Raw genomic sequence first — 24045 nt, 5'->3', positions numbered from 1 at the left:
TTTGCCGATCTTTACCTGTAAGTTCATATAATTTAATATCAACATTATATGGACTAATTTGATTAAATTTCAGGTTTTATGATTTTGCAGTGTTAATTGTCAAATGGCCAAGTTATTAAACAAGTTAGATAGATGTGCATCAAGACCCACTACACATCTATAACTAAAACATTTTACAAGTTTTGAAACAAATAATTATTTATTTAATTTGTGAATTTGTTTTGAAATAACTCTATAAAAAATAACATTTTCAATTGTATAATAGGGCGTTTTAATTTGGTTTGATTAAAAAATTAATTTATTCACATTTATTTGAATCAATAGAAATTTAATATTTCAATGTTATTTTGGTTATCAATCAGTGAAATTAATTTATTTACTAAAATTAAATATAGAATAATAATTAATATTTTGGTTAGATGTATAAAATTAACACTTAAAATTATACCCAAAAAGTTTATGACTTAAAAGGTGCTGTGGAGATAGTAAATTTTATTTGATTAAACAAATATTTTGAATTAACAAAACTATTTTAATTTTTTTATCACTTTGAATAATGTTGGCTATAATTCAGTGTGGCAATGGAATGGAAGTTCTCCCTTCTTTTGACTATAATACTTGCCGACCTAACCCTAAAACCCAAAATAAAAAGTAAGCAAATAAATAAGCCAACCTTGCTCCAAATTTACCGTCGGCTTCAAGTTTCCCGGCAACAAATCTTAAAAGCAAGTTAAAAATTCATATTTTTTTCAGTTCAAATCTCATGTTCTTTTCCTCCTCTTCAAAACCCATGACCTTTTCGGTGCTCTGCTGGGTGCTTCATCATTAACCATCATCCATTACCACTTTGTTTTTCTAGGAAAATGATCAACAAAGCGTGAACATTAAAAGGTGTAAGATTTTCTTTGAGGGGTTCTTCCGCGATTTCGAACACCTTGGGAAGTGCTGCTACCGATAGTAAAAGTATGAGAGAAGAAGCTCCAAGTCAAACAGCGGAAGAAGTACCTGCAACTTTGGCTGGTACTGCCATTACCTTCTCATTTATTCTTTCTTTGGTTTTAGGCTCATTTATTACATTTTGCAAATGCCCCTTCTCACTTTTCCAATTAAGTTTCTTGATAGATTCTTGTTAGCATATAAGCGTTTATAACAATTCGTGCTTGAATGGGAGATAGATTTTGGTTTATGCTATAAGGTTAGGCCTTCAACTAGTTGTCATTTAGGTTTGACTTTCTTTTGTCTAATTTGATTCTTACATTGAAATTTTATATAAATTACCACTTTACTTTGTAAACATAACTGTTTTCAACTTTTATGCAACATATGTTCAAGCTTATTCTTGATGTATATAGATTTTTGCATTTGCTTTCTTTACTTATTGTTGTGATATGATAGGTTTTAGTTTCACCTAAAAATTAGAAAACAACTATTTGGTTTTTAAATAGGGACTCTTAGGAATTTTTACTATTTGACTTATAATTGATCCATGTCATTATTTGCAAAATAATCAACATCCTTTTTCCCAAAAATAGCTAATATTTAGTAGGATTTGACTTGCTATATTTCCTAACAACTTTCAAAATCTTCTCACCTCATCATACACTATAATTTTCTTCACACTAGTAATGGCCAAAATTCACCAAGAATATAAATAATGAATAACATTTTCGTAGAAAAACCACCAAGAATATGAATATTAAAATGAAATGAATATCATTAACGTTCAAGATAGAATTGCATGTCTTAAAGTTACTTACCAGAAAAAAAAAACTAGCATTTATAATTTTGAAAACTGTTGGTATAATTAACGCCAAGTGAGGGATAGACACATAAAGAGTTTATAATATATATATAGTGATGGGATAGGAATATCATAGGCAAGGGGTTAGTTTGGTTTTCTCGGTGGTAAAATTCAATCCATGCGAACATAAATCTACGTTTTTCCTTCTTTCTTTTCCTTAAAAGATATTAGACTCTCTAAATTTGTAAGTTCACAATTATGTTTTATGACTATATATCAAAGTCTTGATAGACTCTCATGTTGATTTATTGTTTACGTCTTATAAGTTATGAAGTAGCGAAACATTCTCAATCATACACATGTATTAATTATTTGAAGTAGTTGATAATTAATACTTAGCCCTTCAACATTATAAAAAATTCAATTTAGTCATCTTTTAATTTTTCGTCTTTTTAACTATTAAATTTGTGTTTTTTTTCAAATCATACCAACAAAGATGAAAATTTTAATGTTTAAATTGACACATGATATGTCAACATTTAAATAATTAACATCCTTTTTCCCTCTTAGGATTAGTTTACTATACAAAGACCGTTTTTCGCATTACTAGGAGGTCGATTTCCTGTGCTAGTAGACATAGCTATTTAACAATCGATATATATACAATTAAGAATGGTTGAACACATCCATCATCTCTAACAATAATTTACCTTCCATCACCATGCAATAATAACAATAGACTTGAAGTTCTTTCTTTTGGAAAGGTTAGATGTTGCACCAAGTTGAAATTTTATAAGGTTATCCTGTTTCATTTTTATAATAAATAAGATGCTTATCCAAAAGAAAGAATGAATGAATTAAAAAATCGAAAAAACCTTTAAAGGATTTAAAACTTACCTTATTTTTTACATGTTTTATTTCTTTTTATTTCAGTATTTACCATTTAAATATTATTATATTTATTGATGGTTGTGGAAGTCTCCTAATGCATCTAAAAAACCTTTAAAGGATCATCTTGAAAAGAGTTATATTTCAGGCCTCTAAACTGAAGTATTTGCTTGTAATTAAGAAAATATGTTTGCATTTTAGACTTATTATTAGAGCATTACATACTAAAGCTTGAATTGTGTTTCAACTGTGAATTTATGTTACTTTTAATTACTGGAAAGACGTTTGGTAGTCTTTGGTAGTAGTTGCAGGTAGGATGAAAGAAGCAAGAAGGAAAAGAGAATTGTGAAGAGAGAAAATAGAAGAAAAAGGACGGATTGTGAGGAGAAAAGAAAATAAAGATAACAGTTATTCTTTGTGCAACAAAATTCAATGGAGCAATTTAGAAGAGAAGAAGTAGGGAGCAACTAAAAAAGGGAGATCAGAGATGTGAAGAAGGGGAAGAGAAATCTACCTTGGGTTTTGCATAGAATCTTGATAAGAAGTTAGAGTGCAGCGAGAACTTCCTGCAGTCCTGCCTTTGTTCTGTTTTCTTGGTTTTGAATTCTATGATTCATAAAACTTAAAGAATGTTGATGAATGATTCAACTTTGGATTTCATTGCCCAAACCATGAGCTAATTATCTTTGGGTTTGAATTATTGGGGTGAATATTGAATTATTTGTAATGCTCATAATATGCTTTTGATTAAAATTATTGTTTCATTCTATTGTTGTTTAATTGGAATGCATTCATGCAAGCTCTAGACATAATTGATTGCATGTTATAATCTTAGATGGCTTTGAATTTGAAAGGATTAAATACATCATATTATTAATCGATTAATACAGGCAAGTTCTCGAAAGAATATTTGCAACACTCTAGACATAGAAGATGTGATCTGTACAGGTGTAGAGCGTTAGTTAGGTTATCATTCGTGAGTCTTGTAAACATACATAGACTCTGAATAATAATTAAAGTTTAACTCTCGAAAGAAGTAGACTGCAGTGGTAAATCTTTGGGCAATAGTTTAGTCATAACTTTGCCATGGCATTATTATGTTATGAAAATATTTCCTGAGTAATTCCAACCTTTATCATTCAACAGCAGAAATACTCTCTACTTGTTCCTTGTGAATTGCCACGACATTTAGATTGTTTGGTCGTTTTTCAGTTATAAATTGATATTATTAGTTCATTCATTAATTCCCTTCAATAATTTATACTTTGTTTCTTTTGCACAGTCTCATTCGTTAAATCTTCAGTAATACTAACTAATTCAAATAAACTTTCGATCTCTGTTGAAACCATACTCATTCATCATTATATTACTTGAATCGATGTGTACACTTTCACATTTTGATTATTTACACACAATAGAAATATATGAAAACAATCCTCCTAATGTGCATAATGATCAATGGAAGTGGCTGGTGGAGTGATGGAGACACACCACAAGCTGCGGTATGCACTTTTGTTAGATTAAATGTTCCATTTTTTTTGCTTCCACTTACAGTGTGATCAAAGTAGGGGGTGCATATATAAGTGATTTGTTGAATGAGGCACAATAAACTTAGCTTTCCTATTACTCTCATATTTTCTCTCATCAATTTAAACAACAGGCACAATCAGAAAAGATGAAAGAATCCCGAACAAAGGTGCGTTATGCACGCATCGCTGGTAACATAGGATATGTGACCCTCAATACACAATTTGTAAGTATTACATATTAGTCAATATGTAACTTATATTAATTGTTCTACGCTCATTGGTGAATATTGTTAACAACTATTATTTTGTTGTATAATAGGCTACGAAGGAAGGCCATGAGCCCTCGTGTTTGGAGAAGTTTAGATTTCAACATTTGTGGAAAGATGTGAGTGACAAATTGAGCAGTGAGGTAGCAGAACAAGTTTATGTAAGAAACAAATGGGTATTATTTATTTATTTTAATTTATTTTGACATCGGTTTTTCTTTTTTTCAAAATAGATTTTTCTAATGAAAGAGAATTGTAGGATGAAGCATGCAAAAGGGTTAAAGACTCTATGCCAACACCTAAGAGTTCTTTCGCGCCTTAAGACAACATTGCATTAGAAAACGAGGTGTATACACAAGTATTCGACCCTGGCAAGGATGGAAAAACGTTGGGATATGGACGTGGGATGACCAAATCCAGGTTGTTTGGCTATGGTTCAGTCACCTGAGGAAGCCAATCTACATCGACCATTAGTACATTGATTGAAGAGATGAGCGCTAAACATGTCGAGCAAATACAAACAATTCAAGCCGAACAAGCAGTTCAAGAGAAGACTCTAATCGAGGAAGTAGAATCTCAATTTTGTACGAAAGCCGCAGAGCGAGAAGCTTGTTTGATAGCTGAGGCAGAAGAAAGATTTATGAAATTAACTGAAAATGAATAGGCAAAGTTCAGGGATATGATGGATGCTTGTGAGAAGAAGTACAGGGCTCTCCTCAACGAGTGTATGGCAAACGGAATGTCAAGTAAGTATAAGGCTTTTCATAGTAAGCATAGTAAGGTGACTATTTTATGACTAGATTATTAATAAGTTTGTTAATGGTTTAACAGACATTGATTTTTGTAACCGAATGCAAGGTTCTTATTTGATGTCTTTATTGTTTGCTCAACTAATAATTAGTGGATTGATAAGCTAAAAAAGTAACATACTTTAATCCTATTCTTAATGCAGTTTTGGATGATTAATTATGCAAATTAGTGAATTTAAAGCTCCTAATCCTTTACATTCATTTTTTAAACTTAGGAGAGCACTTGGCAGCAAAAATAGCGAAAAACGAGCCAAAATCAAACAAATAGAGCTGTTTTCAGGAGCCACATGGCTTGGGCATTTCCACACGGGATGGCCATACGCCCGTGTGAGCCATACGGGCTGGACACATGCCCGTTTCAGCCACACGGGCTAGACACAAGCCCATGTCAACCACACAGGCTGGACACACTCCCACGTGCCAGCCCGTGTCGATTTCGCATCCTACTTCCCAAATACGCGAAAAACCCTAATTTTTTGGCTTTTTGAGCATTCTAAAGTCTATAAATACCCATTAGAAGAAGACATAAGGGAGTAATTAGGGAAGATCAAAGAAAACACTCGAAGTACACCGTCGAAATCAACTCGAAAGTGAATCTCCATCAAGATCGAAGATCTCCTTTTAATTTCTTTCAAAGTTCTATTGAATTTCTTTATATCTTGTGGTTTTTCTAACTTTGAGATGTTTTCATTTAGGATTATGAACTAAATCCCTAGATACCTAGGGAGGATGAAATCTTTGATGAATCCTTTTATTTAATTTCTGTTTTACGCGATAAATAATTGATTCTTATTCTCAATTATGTATGCTTACTTCTTGTTTTAATATTTCTGGGATATTAATTCATGTTTAATGTGCTTAATTCAATGGAACAAAAGTCCTTTTTTAAGAGTAGATCTAGCATAATTGAGTGGAGTTGCATACAATCCTTGAAATAAGATGACATAAATCTACCGGGTTAGAGTCAAATCTAATAGACGAATCCATAGATCAAGTTAATGCAACGATAGGGGTTTTAATTAGAAAGAGATTTCAATTAATCAACCTAGATTTAGTTGTTCTTACTCTCGAAAGAGATATTAACATAATTTAGAGATTTCTACAGATCAAGACATAAGTGAATAAATCGTTTAATTCAGATTCATAGTAAGAGGTGAAGTCTAGGTGAATTCTTTCCTGGGTATTGTCTATCTCATTGGTTAATATTCAATTATTTCCTTGATTCATTGTCTGTTGTGTTCTTAGTTAAATTAGTTTCGTAAATATAGATTAAAACACATAACCCCAAATTGTCGGCTAAATAATAGAAAAACAGTAATTTCTAATACTTTTAGTTCTCATGGATACTACGATATTCTCTACTCACCATAGCTATACTATTGTTTGATAGGTGCGCTTACCTTTGTCATATTTATAGTTAGTTTATTGACCATCATGGATGTACTGATGAAAATTCTTTATTTAGCTTGAATTTATGGTTCTTTGGTAAATACTAAAATATTCTTCCCACGTGTTCATGTTATTTCTCATCTAACTCGTATAAATAGAAAATGTACATTACTATTTTTCAGTTGAATTTCAGAGTAGCGGACTTGATGATAAAGCCTTCAGTTCGGATGATGATGAATGAGGCTTGCTGCATATTATGTATTATATATATATGTTATAGTGCTTGATGAATGCAGTTGTCCCATAACTTTTTGATATCATGGGAAACAAGTTGACATCATGTTTGCAACGTGTTGACTGCTTCTATTAGGATTTTGTATAACTTTTTGATGTCATGAGAAACAGGTTGACAACATGTTCACAACATGTTGACTGCTTCTATTAGGATTTTGTATATATATTAATAATTGCATTATTCAATGGTAATTTTGTATTTATATGATCATTTTATATTAATTAATTGTTCAATTAATATTGTCTCAAACTTTTCCAAACCCAATACATACAAATTTGCTCATATTTCGCCAAAACAAGCTATTCAAAATCGGGGAAAAATGTCATAAAAAACATTGGACATGAGACAAGATCTATCCCAACCTTTTTAACATATTAATTTATATTAATATCTTAATGTGAAATTAATTAAATAGGTTATATCTTTTAAAAGTTCAACTTAAAAAATAATGTAATATATTATTAATTAATAAAATTATAAATCTATAAAATCAAGGAATATAATTGAATAAATTGAAATTAATAAAATCCTTTCTTTTGAATTAAATAAATATAATCCATATATATAATTTTAATTTAAATATGATAAAATTAATAATGTTAAAATGATATTTATAATTAATAAAAATTAAATGTGTGAGATTAACATTATATATATAAAAGATAATATCAATATATTAGTAGTTTAATCTATAATGTATAAATTTATTTATCATGGTATTTTCATTATTAATGTAATAATTATTATCACTTAATTAGACTTTAGATTTATATTAAATTACACTTTTTTTTGTTAGAACTTTGATTGCTTTATGTTCGAACAACAACTAGAACGACAATTTTGGTGTAGTCAAAGTCTTTGTGTTGACATGTTTAACTTTTGATCTAATCTCATTAATGCAGCAAATGAAGAAGCATTTTGTGCCAGAATATCATGTTTATCCATTAGACTGACTTGGAAGACAAGTGAGAAGCTTGAAGTGTTAAATATTCTTTTGTCTATCCTTATCCTATCATTATCTCTTGAGAAGTTTGAAGTTGGTGGAAAGTTGTTTTATGAAGGGATTTATTTGAGTATTTTTCAAGATAAGTTATAAAGATAATTATCAGCATTTAAACTAGTGATAAAGACTCGTCTCTAAGCTGTTGATCAACATTGGAGAAGAGCCTATAAATAGGTTGATGGTTGACTTTCTTCTTATGGCATCTGGCGTGTTTTAGACACTCATTGTTTAGGGATTTCTATGGAGAGATATTATATGTCATGTGAGCTATTTGAGGAGAGTGATTTGAAACAATTTGGGTTCCACTTTGGGATCACGATTATCCTAGGAAGAGGGTAGATTGGGCTTAAACCAAGAGTTGTACTAGATAAATTGTTGAATAAAATCATTCTCTAGGCAAGGCTCCGTGGAGTTGGACTAAGGAATCCGAACTGTGTTAACAAATATCGTGTGTTGAATCTCTCTTTTATTTATCTATTTGACTCACAGTTTTGGATTTATTATGTAAACTCTCTAAATTTTGTCTCAGCTTTTGCTCCAACAGAAGATAGGACGAGACCTTTTTTGAACGATTGTAAACCAAGTTTTGTTGTTCCACCAATAGTTTTAGATTAATTATCACTTAATTAGTGTTACAATTATATACCAATTAAAATTAATATTTAGCACTATAAATATATGCATTAACAAAGCCTTTTAATTCAAAATAACATACAGAATTACTAGAAAAATCATATATTAGCATTATTTAATAAGTTTTGTTTTCATAACAAAAGGTATGATTTTAACTATTATATGAGAAGTAATTATTATTTGATATTTGTTAGTTTGACTATTATTTGATTTTAATAATTTTTACATAATTGGAATGTTGTTTACCATTATGTTGTGAAATGTTATGTCAAAGGAATGAAGTATTAAAGTAGTGGTTCTTTGTAGTGGAATTTTGATTCATATTTGAATAGGAAGTTATTTTATCTAATTACTTAATATTTTACTATTGATTGTTTTCCACTTTTTATTTTCATTACTTTTAATATTTTATTTGATTCTCTCAATTTTTTTCAAAATTAATGGACTTTTATTATGAATTAGACGACCTATTCTCATATATTTAGAACATATATATTTTAAAAATTATAAAAATATATTATTTAATAAATTTCAAAACAAGCACGTATAATGTAAGTGATATGAGTATTAAAAAAATATTAGTACACAATAATGGAACAAGAAACCGTTCTAAACATTGCTACAACGAAGAATAAAAGAAGTGATTATGCAAGAAATAACACAATAGCAACAAAGTAAATAATGCAAAAAATGTTGAAAAAATTCCAATTCGAAAACAGTTTTCTTGCACAATGAAAAATTAAAATTTTGAAAACTGAGCCGGTTTGTGATATTTATAGCAATAAACTTTACCTGAAATTGCATGTGTTTTTTGCTATACAAATTCTTGTCAGTTTCGGCTTTCAACCGAACAACCTTCTCCACTATTCTCGTAGCACGAGCTACTTCGAGTGTGGGTTTGAACAAATTCAAATCAAATGTAGAATCATAATTCAGTAGGAAAGAAAAAAACTATCTCTAATAGAAACTGGTAAAATTGTTATTCTAAAAATTAGAATTTATACTTAGAAATAAATTTACACAATTTTCAGGCAAAATAATAATATTTCAAAGTTATGTAAAACTTGCTGTGTTTTTAGTTCTACCGGTGTCATCTATTAATAGGGAAAAGAAATGAAACTCTAATTGAATTAGTAGAAGTCTATTTCAATAGAAAAACAATTTCCTAGTTAAACTAGGAGAGGAAACCCTAGTTAAATATACTAGGGTTTTTCGTCCTTAGTAATTAACATGATGGGCTTTTGAGCCTTTCCTGTATCGGGTCCAATTATAAGTGTTTCCAAGACTTTTAACCTAACATTTTATAATTCAATCTAACACAATACATGTTTTTCTATTTTCCAAAATAAAAATAATTAATTAATTTCCTAATTAAATAATTTTCTTAACCTGATTCTGATTTTGTTAAAATCATGGCAACTTTATCGTAAAAGAATCTATGAGAAAATATATTTAATTTTTTACATTCAACGGATTCAAAATTAAAAATTAATTTAATTTCATTTTCTAACTTCAATTAATTAATAATTTGAAAAACCATAAATTAATTCTCAGGCGTGGCGGTGCGACAGTGCGACGGGAGGGATGGTGACAGGGGAAAGGTGGTGGTGCGGTAGAGGTGTGGTGATTTTGTGTGGTGGTGGAGTGGAGGAGAAATGAAGAGAAAGGGGTGTTTTAGGTGGTGAAAAGAAAGAAAAAAAGAACGAGAGAAAAGGAAGGAGCAAGGAGCAGAGGCGGCAAAAGGAAGTGAAGGAGAAAAAGGATGAGAAGAAAAATAAAAACTAAATGAGTCTAGGTACATGGTCGACTAAGGTAAGGTAAGGGGAGACATTTGGCAAGTTGAGGGAATAATGGCACTAAAATTGGATCATCGGAGTAAAAAAGGGAGCTAAAAGGGAATGTTGACCTTGCAATTAAGGAAAGAATCATTCCTAGTATGGCAACATGAGTTGGATAGCAAGGCTGTTCACACTTAGTTAAATTTGTCAAAATTTTAATTAAAATAATGTGCTTGTGGGGGCTTGAACTTAGGATATTTTTGGAAACAATTAACACAGTTAACCAGTAAGACAATTTATCCCTTATGACATAAATTAGCACAAAATAATAAATAAAATCTAAGGCGTGACATTGATAACAAACTATTTTGGCAACAATCGTAGAAGTTTTCACACTAGTTTGGTCTTGGAGAGTCACTCAGCAAGGCAAAAATTTTCGTTCAAGATGTCACATGACGTGCATAAAACTTAGAGATTGTTTCCTTTTCATTCATCTTCAAATTTTCAAACCAAGTGATCATAGTTTGTAGTTTTGACATTCTTAAAATAGCATTTCCCTCATGCTATTTTTGAAGGATTGTCCAAGCTTCCTTGGCAGTTTCACACATTGGTATAACCTTGAATTGCTCCATGTCAACACTACTAAAAACATAATTCAATACCTTTGAATTTTCAGCAGCCATTCTCCTATTTTGTAGAGCGCTGAGTTTTTGCTTTTTGATGACTAGTTCCCTTTGTCTTAGTAACAACTGGTAGGGTCCAACCTCTTCAACGGCCTCCCAAGCAACAACATCAATAAACATAATGAATTCTTTTATACGTGCTTTCCAATAAACGTAATTCGACGAGTCTACTAAAAGCGGATCTTGATATACCGAACATCCTTCTTTCATAGGTTTCATAATTGTAGTCTTATCACTGAACAATCTTCAAGTACCTTATGAAGCCAAGCTCTGATACCAATTGAAAAAGATTAGTATGCAATAATGGAACAACAAATTGTTCTAAACATTGATATAACAAAGAATAAAAGAAATTATGATGCGAGCAATAACACAATAACAGCAAAGTAAATAAAGCAAAAACAAGCTGTGTTAATGAAATTTAGACACAATGATCCTAAGCCTATAAATTCTGATTCAGAATTTACTTTTATTCAATAAATTAAATCAACCAATCAGTCAACACGCCTCTATCGGCTAAAGCCCAAAACTCCATTTACAAGTTCATGCAACCCCAATAGAGAGCAATGCATCAACCAATATACATCAATTATCACTCTCAATATAACACATGAGAGTACTTCAATATTAGACAAAAGTATGAAAAATTTCAACACAACGGGATAAACAAAAGTTGGTAACAAGCACTTCAAACAAGTTTATTCGATTCCAACATGCAAAAGTCACACCTACACAAAAGTTAAAATGATCTTGAGAAGCTTTGCTAAATAGTTGATAAGTCTCTGAAACCACAACTTCATATTTAAAGGGCAGTTGATAATGATAAACCACCAATCCTTATCCAATAGGCTACTCATAATCACTTATCCATTCGGTTAAGAAAATGATGAAAGAGTCAGAGTTTCTCATGCAAAAGTAATTGAATGAGAGGCCCACAGTCATGTTTTGTCAAATATGTCACCTGATCTTTTGAACCCAAGAATGTTGTGACTATACTTGTTTGACCAACATAAGAAGAAAATGATTTCGTTCAAACAAAACATGGAATGAGTATAAAAAAAAGTTCTAACAAAAACTACTATATATAAAAATACGAGTTTGGAAAAACTTTTGAACCAACAAGAATATCTTTATTTTCCATTATATTTCTAAATTCAAATTTAAAATAATTATAATATTTAATTTAGAATTATTAGTTAAAAAGATGATGTAAAATGAAAGTTGTGATAATTATACATTTAAAAATAGTTATAATTTAATACAAGTTGTGATAAGTACACATTTAAAAATAATTATAAGTTAATTTACCATTATTAGTTAAAAAGTTGAGAAAATTTTAAAATAGATTTATTACTTGAATAGAACTTATGAGAAAAAAGTTATGATAAATACAATCATTAGTAAAAAAAAAACATTTGACGTAAAAAGTTGTGCTAATTTTATTTTTAATAATTTGTGCTAATTTTATTGATGTAAAATAGAGTTACTACTTGAATAAAATCTTAAGCATCTTAATTATTACTTAACTAATACTAGAGTTACATACCAATTAAATTTTAAGTTTAGCTTTATAAACTTAGACATATTTGATCAAGTAGAATCTAAGAAAAATTATCAATAAAAAGTTAGAGATTGTTAGCATTAATAAATTAGAAATATATATATATATATATATATATATATATATATATATATATATATAAGAAAAGCAATGGTTCGTCGTAGTATTGAATCATATTCAAACTATAATGGCAATCAAGAAAAATGGAAGATTATTTTAATTACTAATGAAGTAATATAATATTATGATTTTTTATAATTATGCTCATGTTGTTTATTCCATATGAAGCAAGCACGCTTAATAATTTTTTTCTATCGTTATTTGTTTGGTACATTTGGAAAACATTTTGTGAATTTCTTTTGAAAATAAAGTCAAATTTCAATAATAATTTTTAATTATCATTATTAATATAATTAAAATCACATACAACACATGTGATATTAGAAACAAGTATATAGAAAAGTACGAGTTTAGAGAAACTTTCAAATCGATAGCAATACTATTTATTTTCTATCATATTATTAGATCGTTTAAAATAATTGTAATTATAATTATAAAATAGATTTATATAATGAAAAAGTCTAAGCAAACATAAATAGAGATTGGTTTTATCTTTAAATTTATGTGACTAAATTATTTGTTTTATTTGGTATTATATTTTTAAAGAGTCTAAGTATAAAATAAAAACATAATTAAAATTTATTAGTTATGATGGTGATGGTGATAGAGAAGAGATTGGTTTTATATTTTGAATTCATGTCAATAATTTTTTATTTGGTAATATATATTTAAGGAGTTTAAGTATAAAATAGAATTACAATGGGATAAATCTTAAAATTATACATAAATTATGATTTAATGTGCAATTGTATTTATGAATTTTAATTTTGTGCAATTTTATATATGAAATTTTAATTTGATCCAATTCTTGTAAATTATTAACATGATTATTGATATAACATCATTTTATGTTTATATATTGCATACATAAATAATTACATTTATCTAATATAAAATAAATTGATGTATTTATTTCTTTAAATTTGTATGATTAAATCAAAATTAAAGTTTCAAGTATACATTTGAACCACAATTAGCATTTCACGTGTACAATTACACCAAAATAAAATTCATGTATACAATTGCACATTAAATCAAAACTCATGTATAATTTTGAGATTTATCCCAATTATAATTAACAATTATTAGTTAATTTAGTGATAGTGATATTTTTAAAGGGTTTAATAATAATTGTTTTATTTGGCAGAGTTATAACGTAGAAAGAAGTCCTAGAATAATATAGATTTTGATTGTATATCAATTTAAATTTAAAGCTAGCTCTACAAAAAAATCTGATAGTTTGATGTTTTCAATGAAATAATATATGTGAAAAATCATCGGTAATTTTTTTTTTTACATTTAAATTCGGCCACTTTATTGATAAGAGGGAAAATTGTAATACCCTTAACCCGTCTTCATTGTCGGATTAGGGTTATGGAGCATTACCATACAAATTAGAACAACAAAGTCATTTAATATTAATTACTTAAAACTCATTACAAACCTATCAAACATATACATTTGGCCTTAAATCAAGCCTTTGAGGCCCTAAAAACAGTTCGGAATCAATCCGGGACTAATTTGAAACAAATCACAAAATTTAAGAAAAAATTGGAAATTTAGAAAACAAGGGTCACACGGCCGTGTGACATAGCCCAGACCATGTGTTGCTTGAGCAATGAGACACACGGTCGTGTCCCAACCCATGTCTTAAATTGTGTAACTCACTAAGTTATGTCACACGGCTGTGTCGCAGACCGTGTGCCAAACCCTGTAACTCTTTGACTTGTGTCACACGGCCGTGTTGCAGGCCGTGTGCTAGACCATGTAACTCACTGACTTGACATACACAGTTGTGTCTTAGGCCATGTGATACTCACACTTGAAATAATAAGTGACACATGACCATGTAGTCAGGCCGTGTGTGTCACAAGGCCATGTGTGTCACAAGGCCGTGTGACAGCCCGTGTCCCAGGCCGTGTGACAACCAGTGTCCCAGGCCGTGTGCTCCATAATTTTACCCTATAAACAAGCCATTTTAAGACCAAAACTTGCCCAATCATCCACTCCGTTTGTGCATACATTCAATAGACCTAAACACCTTTCAAACACATCTAAACATACCAATTCAATCAACCTATTTCACCTAACCAATACGACATTCAAAGGCACCACATTTATACCAAAACAACTTCAATCAAAACATGGCTATAATGTCACATCACAAGCACAACACATGGTCAAATTAGCTACCTAATGGCATTAATTATAACCATTCACTTTTCACAATAAACATACCAAAAGGACCATATATTACAATGAAATCCTATATACATCACCAAACTCACAAGTTAGTAAGTTCATACATAATACATATAAGTTCAACCATATCATAGTGAATTTCCATGTACATATCATTCATCACTTACTTAATTAGTTCCATTTCAATTCATTTGCATTCATCAACTTCACCTTTTTATAAGGCTATGATCAACTATCATGTGGTGTACATGTTTATCCATTAACATTAGCTTACCCATTGAACCATCTTGAATTACATCGGATACTTGGGAATGCTCACACATATAACCGTAACCTTTCCTTTTCAAGAGTGCTCACATGAGCTATTAAATGGGCTAGCTCACACAAACTGTGGGTTAAAATGTTAGCTACACGATGTTGCTCACATGAGCTGTGGAGAATCCGCAACAAATACAAGACCTCAGCCATTGGTAGGACATTCAAGACCAGCACCCGAAACATGAAATCTCTAATGACATGTCATTTGTATTCTAAGAATTCTTAAGGTTCAAACGGAACCTTTGCATATTTTTAATCCTTTATCATCATTTTATTGTATCATTCCACACATGTTTCATGAAATATACATTTCTCAAATACGAACTGAAATATACCAATAATATAATTTAATACACTATATCAATTATCGAATAAACTACAAATCAAGATTCAAAATCACATAATTACTTATAATAACTCATTTAAAACATCACATGAAAATGTTAATCTCTATACAAACTTACCTCGATCACTATAGTCGCAAAGGTAGAGTTAGAGACTAATCCAAAGTTTTTGCAATTCCTCAATTTTGGTCTGGTTGTTGTTTATCTTGACCTAAATACATAATTTCATTAAATTAATTACTTTAAATAGCCTCAAGTAATCAATTCAATCTATAATTCATATTATCATGAAATTACAAAATTACCCCTACTATTTTAACTTTTTTACAACTTAGTCATTAATCTCGTAACTTGAAATTTAACCATTTTAACTGAAACCCAAGATAACCGATTTTTCCCTAAGCTTAAATAATCTACATTTTTCCATTATTTCATATAATATACATGGAATTTGCCACTTAAAAAAATTAGTCCTTAAACCTTAAATTTACTAAAATTCACTTAACAAAACATGTCCATATAACAACTAACTTTAATTATCTATCAATTAACTTTACTAAAACATCAAATTCATTCATGGCACATCCCTCAACCTTTAACAGTTCTGCAAATTAACCCCTGGCTAAGTAGTTTAAGCTAAAACGAGTTCAAAAACATAAAAATTACTAAAAACGGATCAAATTTACATACCATGCATTTGAAACTAAGGTTGATCAATTATTCTCTACTCTCTCATGGTGTTTTCAGTCAAAATTTGGTGAAATGAGGAAGATGATAATATTTAGCAGATTAATTTTATGCTTAATTATTAATTTACTAAAATACCCGTTGTTAAAACCTTTAAAACCCTTAATTCTTTTAGTCAAAACCGTCCATTAACACCACCAAGGGTATAATTACCCAATAAGGCCATTAATTCACTTGACTAAAGCTATTTAATCCACTTAACTAATAGAACTCAACTTTTCACCTTTTTCAATTTAATCTTTTTCCCTAATTAACCATTTAAACTTCAAAATTTCTTAATGAAAATTTAAGACGACCTTAAATTAACCTTATGGAAATTAAATAAACATTAAAATATTTACTCACTCATCAAAATTATGGTCCCATAATCACAGTTTTTGACAATACTAAAACTGGAATGTTACGAAAATAGTTAAAACACATAATCCTAAAAATTACAAAAAAACCACCTAACTTATTAATTGAAAAGCAAAACATTATTAAACTGTGGGCAAAGCCCCCGATTTTTCATTTCCTAAGCTAAGCCCATGTCCCAACTCTTTCTTGGGAGAAGAAAACCATTAGCATTCTTAAAAAATACAAAATAAAAATAGATCAAGAAACCTTAAAGACTTAACTCTCTCCTTTCATTTCTTTTGCTGCGCCGCTGAAATTCTTTTTATCGATGGACCTGTTAAATCACATCCTCTGTTCTTTGTCTTGGCTTTGTTTCCCCGATCTGTCATCTTCTGAGTTACTCAGAGCTTTGTTACCTGTCTTCTTCTCTGGACTTAGTCCAACAAAGCTCGGCACACTTTCTCTAATCAAGTCTCCTTTGGTCTTTAATAACGATGGGTTGAACCTCCAACGGAGTTTCTTCCACCTAAAAAGTCAAAAAATAACTTCCTCGGCCCCATGTGGCCATCACATGCGCCGTTCCATTGGCTTCTTACAGTATGAACCAGAATTCAATATTCTATAAAATTCTTGATTTTGCTATTATTTCATTTATAATTCCCCCAATGACTGATATATCATTTCCATGTCCATGGTTTTGCAATTTTTTAATGACGATCTTTGAGTCCCCTTCGATGATAACATCACTGAATCTCATTTCTTCAGCAAAAATGAATCATTAGAGGTATGTATATTCTTCAACAGTTGTCGGATCTCTAATGTTGTGGATCAGGTAAGAACATGAACCCATTACAAGCCCTGTATGGTTTCTGATGATAATTGACGCAATTGCTCTGTTACTTTATTGAGAAAATGCATAGTCAAATTTAATTTTAACTTGTCCTTCTAGTGGGGGTTCCCACAGGGTAATAATTGTGTTATGTTGACATTTCAATACTTCCTCTAACTTTTTAAGGTCCACTAAGTATGCTTTAATAAATGCCACAATCTTGTATATTCTCTATCAGATGCCTTCATGGAAATATATATTCATGTTATGCCATATTGTTCAAAATGATACCGCTAAGCATGAACATCTATATGCATTATTAAGATTGAATGTCTCCGCTAACCATTGTTTCCATTCTTAATTTGCACGAAAGGGTGCCAATGTCACTGTTATTTACTGGGGGACTTGTTTTGCAAGGGTGCATTCTCAAAAGATGTGGCTTACAGACTCATCTTCTTCTCCACCAAGTGGGCATAAAGCATCATATCCCAGTCTACGGCCTTTTAAATTACTTAAAATAGGAAAGAAATTATTTTTAATTCTCTATAGAGTAATACGAACATTATTGGGAATTTTTAGACTCTAAATTTTTGTAAAATAACTTCTAGTTAGATCTTGGTCTGCTGTAATTTTGTTTCTCAGCATTTTCAAATCTTCTAAGACATACATTTTGTAATCACTTTTTATCGTGTATTCTCCTGACTTGTCACCTCGCCAGCTCCTTATATCTGATTGTAGAGTGCTCCCTAGAGGAATGGATTCAATCTCCCTTGCTTGTTCTAATGGGAAAAGCCTTCTCAAATTTTCCTCCTTCCAGGAATCAAATTCATGATTTATAAGGTCTACAAGTAAAGTATATCTATAATCAATATTCTAAAACTGTAATTTTCCTTCCTTAGGAAGCCATGCGTCATTCCATATGTCAATTGATTTATCATCTCCTATTCTCTAACCCATTTCTGATTCCAGAATACTCTAAGCGTTCCATATGCTTCTCTAGGTAAACGAAGGGTAAACCCCTAGATCAACATTAAAAAAAGTCACTTCATGGGTAGTATTTAGATTTCATTACTTGCGCGAGTAAGCTTGTGGGATTGGTAATTAGCTTCCAACCTTGCTTTTCCAACAATCCCTACCTGCGCCTTGGGGATACATAATGACGCGCAACAACACCAGTAAAAACCCTTATCTGTTTTCAAATTTTGTCACCAAAATTTACACATAATATTCTCTAATTCTCGACATAAAGAACTTGCTAATTTAAAGCATTGCATAGCGTAAATTGGAATGGCTTGTAAGACAAATTTGATAAAAACCTCTTTTCCCCCGATGGATAAATTACGAATGCTCCAGTTTTTCACTTTTGTCAAAAACTTTTCCTTAATATCAACAAAAGAATTTTTCTTTTGCTTCCCCACCATTGTCGATAATCCAAGATATTTCTCAAGACTGTTGACCAAACAAACCCCCAACACCCTACCTATTTGCAATTTAACTACCTCGTTGACATTTTTGCTAAAGTAAATTAATGACTTTTCGAAATTCACCATCTGTTCCGATATTTTTTTCATAGTCATTAATAACTGGTTGGATGGCTAAAGCTTATTCCACCATTGCTTTTTCAAATAAAATATTGTCGTCAACCAAAAAATGTGGGTTATTAACAAACCCCCTGACTTGTAACCTTTTGAAGCTACAGAGGACACACGGCTGTGTCATCTAGCCGTGTGTGACACACGCCCATGTCTGTACCTGTGTGGACAAAAATAATATATTTTTCAAGCCATTTTTCTCATCCAAATTGACATGTACCTACAAACACCAATGAACATATTCACAAACCATTACAAAGTACCAAAATCATGCACAATCCATCTTCATTCATATGGTATAATCACATACAACCAATATGCCCTTAGGCACATCAAATGACAATATATAAAACATGTATAATCATAAAATCATTTTGGTCAAATGATCAACTAATTTCCAAATAGGTTTGCATCAATACAAATCATTGAATTAACTTACCAAATGATACCAAATATACTACTCAATTACTAGCTCCAAAGCAAAGTACCAATTCACATCAAGTTGTAAAACATATACAATATGCACATTCAACTACCATTTCACCTTTCAAATGCATTAAGCAAATCATCAACCATTTCAAGGCCAATATTTGCATGCCAAAACTAAGTTCATTAGAACACCAAAATACCAAAACTTAATCCAAAAAAAAGGCCATTTCAACAATTAAACACGTAGACCAACATTAGCCAAAATACCTAAACATGCCATTATAACCAAAATTAAACATCTAAAATGTACCAAAAGAGCCGATGGATAGTGTGATATAGCTCTGACAATCTTCCAACCCTAACGAGTTTTCGATTCACTATAAAACACGAAAATAACACAGAGTAAGCGTTTAAGCTTAGTAAGTTCGTATAACTTAGAATTTAACTTACCATTTAATCAAGTAATAGGTAAGTAATAAAGCATATTCCAACACATTTTGGCCAAATGCCTAAGCACAAATATACCAACCATATTAGTCATGTAAATACATAAATGAACCAATAATCGTGGATGAACTCAACAATTAATCAAATTCCATATACGTGTATCATGTAACACCCCAAACCCGGCCTAGGAGTTATGGCTGAATCTGGCGGTTTCACATTGAGGTGTTTAGCAAAAATTGAACTCGTTGGTAAAAATTCATTTCTAGGTTGAAAAACCCCTTTATTATTATTTAACAAATCATCTAGTCAAAAACGTTTACCTTGTTATCTGCTATTGTTATAAAAGGTTGATCTAAAATCGCGGAAGCTTTTGAAAACTCTAATGTTTAAATTTCGTGTCTTTGAAAAAAGTAATTATTTTGAAAATTCGTCTTCTGCTAAACTAGCAATTAAAATAAGTAAGCAAAAGCCCAACTAAAAATTTAAACAAACATAAATGACCTTATTACATAAACAAAACCCAACACAAACTTGAATTTTAAATAAAAGTAAGTGTAGCACAACTGCAGTTGTGTGGCCACCTTTCGAGTCCCTCGCAGCACCGACCCGCCTACAATTTGGGATTACCTATAGAGTTAAATAGAGGGGTGAGTTTATGAAAAATCAGTGTGGAATCCCCTAACAGGCAAACAGTCAATTAAACAGTAGATAAATACAGTTTGGGCTGAGCAGATTCGATAAATCCATTTCAAGATGGGCCTAAGCTCTTTCCCATAACAGTAAACGATTAGGCTTGAGCCCATCACAATGCTAGTAATCAGTAGGGCCTTTGCCCAATTTCAATAATATTATCAGTGGGGCCTTAGCCCATAACAATAATAGATATCAGTCATGCAGTGAACAGTATGTAATATCATTAATCGATGCAATAACAGTACAAAATCATTAATCAGTGCAGATATACAGTTAGAAATCCTACCCAATCCAGCCTCTATACACCACTCCGTCCCGCCAAACACACCATGTGGGGATAAAATCGACCCACCCAGCCAGACACACCAAGATTAGCACCGGTTGCGGCACTAAATAGTATTACAAAGAAGTCGCCAAGAAATAAACGACATATAGCCATCAGTAGGTCCACAGTCGTCTTGGGCGACCCGTGCAACCTTATCAGTACGGTACACTTCCTCCAAATATAACAACTCATCCCCATGCAATATATCGTGACATAATATCATACGTGTATGCAAAATGTCATGCTCAATCATAGTCATACATATCATAAAGCCAATCAGTCATACATATCATAAAGCCATAATAATCATTTCATCTCCTAAGGGTATAAAAGTCATTTTATCCTATGGGGGTATTTTGGTCATTTTACCCTATGGGGGTATTTCGGTCATTTTACCCTATGAGGGTATTTCGGTTATTTTACCCTATAGGGGTATTTCGATCATGTTACCCTATGGGGGTATTTCGATCATTCTACCCTATGAGGGTATTTCGGTCATTTTACCCTATAGGGGTATTTCGGTCATTTTACCTTCGAAGGGGTATTTCAGTCATTCTACCCTATGGGGGTATTTCGGTCATTTTACCCTATTAGGGTATTTTGGTCATTTTACCCTTCAACGATCTTTCGGTCATTTTACCCTTCGAGGGTATTTCGATCATTTTACCCTTCGAGGGTATTTTGGTCATAACAGTGTATATGGGCCTAAGGCTATTACTTGGCCCAATTAGGCCCACACGGCCCATTTTGGCCCAACGTGGCCCATTATGACCAAAGCCTATCGAAATGTCCATGGAGGCCTCTACAGTCTATCGCCCATGATTCACGGGTTTCGCTTACAACACGAGCGGTCGAACGCCCTGTGGTCTTAGACACCGTATTTTTTACTTTTCAACTTTTGTCGTTCTACAGTTACAATGAGGTGGTTACACACCTGATGTGATTTGCAGATTCCCTTCGTTTCGAACACTCTTATTTCGAAAATCAATGATCATCGCAGCCTTGGTTCCCAGGTAATTTCCCAATCAACCTCGACCACCACCAGTTAGGAATGGAAGCAATGCAGGTTGGAGAAAGCTACGAAACCTTGAAAACCTCGCCGATCTCCCATCGAAAACAAGGAACAAATGAGATGCGATATATATCTCTCCACAACAACAACCTGCCCAAATCCTAATATTCTCTCATCAAATCTCTCTAAATATCCCTCCTCAAATCTCTCTATGACCAATTCAAACTCCATTTAGCAGTATTTCAATCCAACTCTACCACACACACGAATTAGGTAGCAAAATAAATACTCCATTTTTTATACACCACCACTCGAACATTAGACCCCATGTACACTCCACACGCCCCTTACCACTAGACCAACAACTCCTTTGTATCATATTTTAACCACAATAATTTAAGAACCTACTATCTAGATCAAAGATTTTATTCACTTAAAAAAAATTTTTTGCATAAGCCAAGGCTTGAACCCCTGACTTCTCAAACACTTCCAAACACTCCTAAATCACTTAATCACTGAAGTAGACATTCATTTATGTCACTTCCTTGCACAACTAAATATTTATGTGTAGTCTCCTAACTGTTCCCTTGTTCAAAACCTATTTCTTCTAGCCCCAAAATTCAGGGTGTTAAATATCATCCATTTCATATATCTATAAATCATGTAACATCATTTCCATGATTTTCATGTCTATACCTATAATAGTTTGTATCAAACTCATATAATTTCGTATCAAGACATTTCCTGTTGAACTGTTTAGAATATCGTTGGATACTCGGGATAGCTCACACATTGCGTGCTAGCTCATATAACTGTAAACCATCAATTCATGTACAAGTATGCTCATAGAGCTGTGAATCGGTATGCTCATTTGAGCTGTAGATCGATATGCTTTCACGAGCTATAAATCGGTATGTTTTCATGAGTGGTGGAGTATCCGCAACACATGTCGGACCTTAGCCAAATCGGTAACCCTAATGACATGTCAGTTGTATCCTACGGATTCCTATGGTTTAAACAAGGCTCAGTAATCGTCGTACGTCATTGGATATGCATTAGGTAATTATATATGACAAATTATAACATTTATATATTTCAATTAAAAACATATAAACACAATTTAATTACACAAACTTATCTCAACGAGTATTCGTAGATACGGAGGTGATTAATCCGAGACTTTCTCTTTGCCCCGATCTAACTCCGTACGAGGTCTAATTGGATCTATACGGATAAATTTAACTCAATTTAACATATAATTCATTCAATTTAATCCAAAATATATTTTTGGAAAAATTACTATTTTGCTCCTATATTTAAATTATTTCACAATTTTACCATTTAATATTTTCTATTTTTCAATTTAGTCTCTAATTGAAAATTTCATCAATTTTTTTTTTGCGAAAGTTGTTTATCTTGCAACAACCATTCATTTTCTATCATCAAAATTCAAAACTCAAGTATATTCAACAATGGTAAAACCCTAATATTATAACAATTTTGCAAATTAGTCCTTAGGCTAGCTAGATTAAGCTACAACGATCCCGAAAACATAGAATTCATCAAAAACGGGACAAAAATGCATACCTAATTGAGCAAAATAAGTTTGCCGAAACTTCAAGCTTCCATGTCTAGGTTTACTCTTCAAATTCGGTGGAAGATGATAATAATGGATGATAATAGTTTGTTTTATTTAATTAATTATAACTTTAATTACTAATTTCCAAAATTAACCTTAATAATTGATTGTCACTAAACTAACTATAAATACGACTAAGACAAATGCACTTATCGAACAATACTATAGTTACGGTGAGTAGGGAATATCATATCCACGAGGACTAAAAGTATTAGTAATTATCGTTTTTTTACTATTTAGCAGACAAATTGGAGTGATTGTTTTCAATCTAAAATTACTAAACTAATTTAACTAAGAACGCAACAGAGAACAAAATAGGAAAATAACCGAAGATACCAATAAGAGAGACAATACCCAGGAAAGAATCCACTTAGACTACTCTTATTATTATGAATCTGAATTAAATGATTTATTCACTTGTGTCTTGATCCATAGAA

The 24045-nt window shown here is 31.4% G+C and overlaps 1 protein-coding gene and 1 long non-coding RNA gene across 7 annotated transcripts; both read left to right on the top strand.

Moving 5' to 3' along the window:
* Positions 1–591: 591 nt before the first annotated feature.
* On the top strand, positions 592–6930 carry LOC105801120 (uncharacterized). Of its 6 annotated transcripts, none has more exons than XR_008190665.1 (5): positions 592–4131; positions 4290–4382; positions 4478–4585; positions 4684–5170; positions 5449–6930. XR_008190665.1 is itself a non-coding variant. In XM_052623206.1 (5 exons), exons 2-5 carry the CDS (start codon positions 4054–4056, stop codon positions 4744–4746), a joined length of 342 nt encoding a protein of 113 aa, XP_052479166.1. In that variant the 5' UTR covers positions 592–1020; positions 2935–4053; the 3' UTR covers positions 4747–5433. The 6 variants fall into 6 exon arrangements, 5 of the variants coding, with proteins under 5 accessions (XP_052479166.1, XP_052479165.1, XP_052479163.1 ...); XM_052623206.1 differs by lacking the exon at positions 5449–6930 and having other exon boundaries at positions 592–1020; positions 2935–4131; positions 4684–5433; XM_052623205.1 differs by lacking the exon at positions 5449–6930 and having other exon boundaries at positions 592–1020; positions 2932–4131; positions 4684–5433.
* Positions 6931–16761: 9831 nt separating this feature from the next.
* On the top strand, positions 16762–18235 carry LOC105804225 (uncharacterized). Its single transcript, XR_008191268.1, has 2 exons — positions 16762–17426; positions 17889–18235. It is a non-coding gene; the product is annotated as an uncharacterized LOC105804225 (long non-coding RNA).
* Positions 18236–24045: the final 5810 nt, after the last annotated feature.

The sequence above is a fragment of the Gossypium raimondii genome, chromosome 11 (genome assembly GCF_025698545.1).
Source record: "Gossypium raimondii isolate GPD5lz chromosome 11, ASM2569854v1, whole genome shotgun sequence".
NCBI classification, from domain to species: Eukaryota; Viridiplantae; Streptophyta; class Magnoliopsida; order Malvales; family Malvaceae; genus Gossypium; species Gossypium raimondii.
This window is presented reverse-complemented; position numbering and strand designations above follow the sequence as displayed.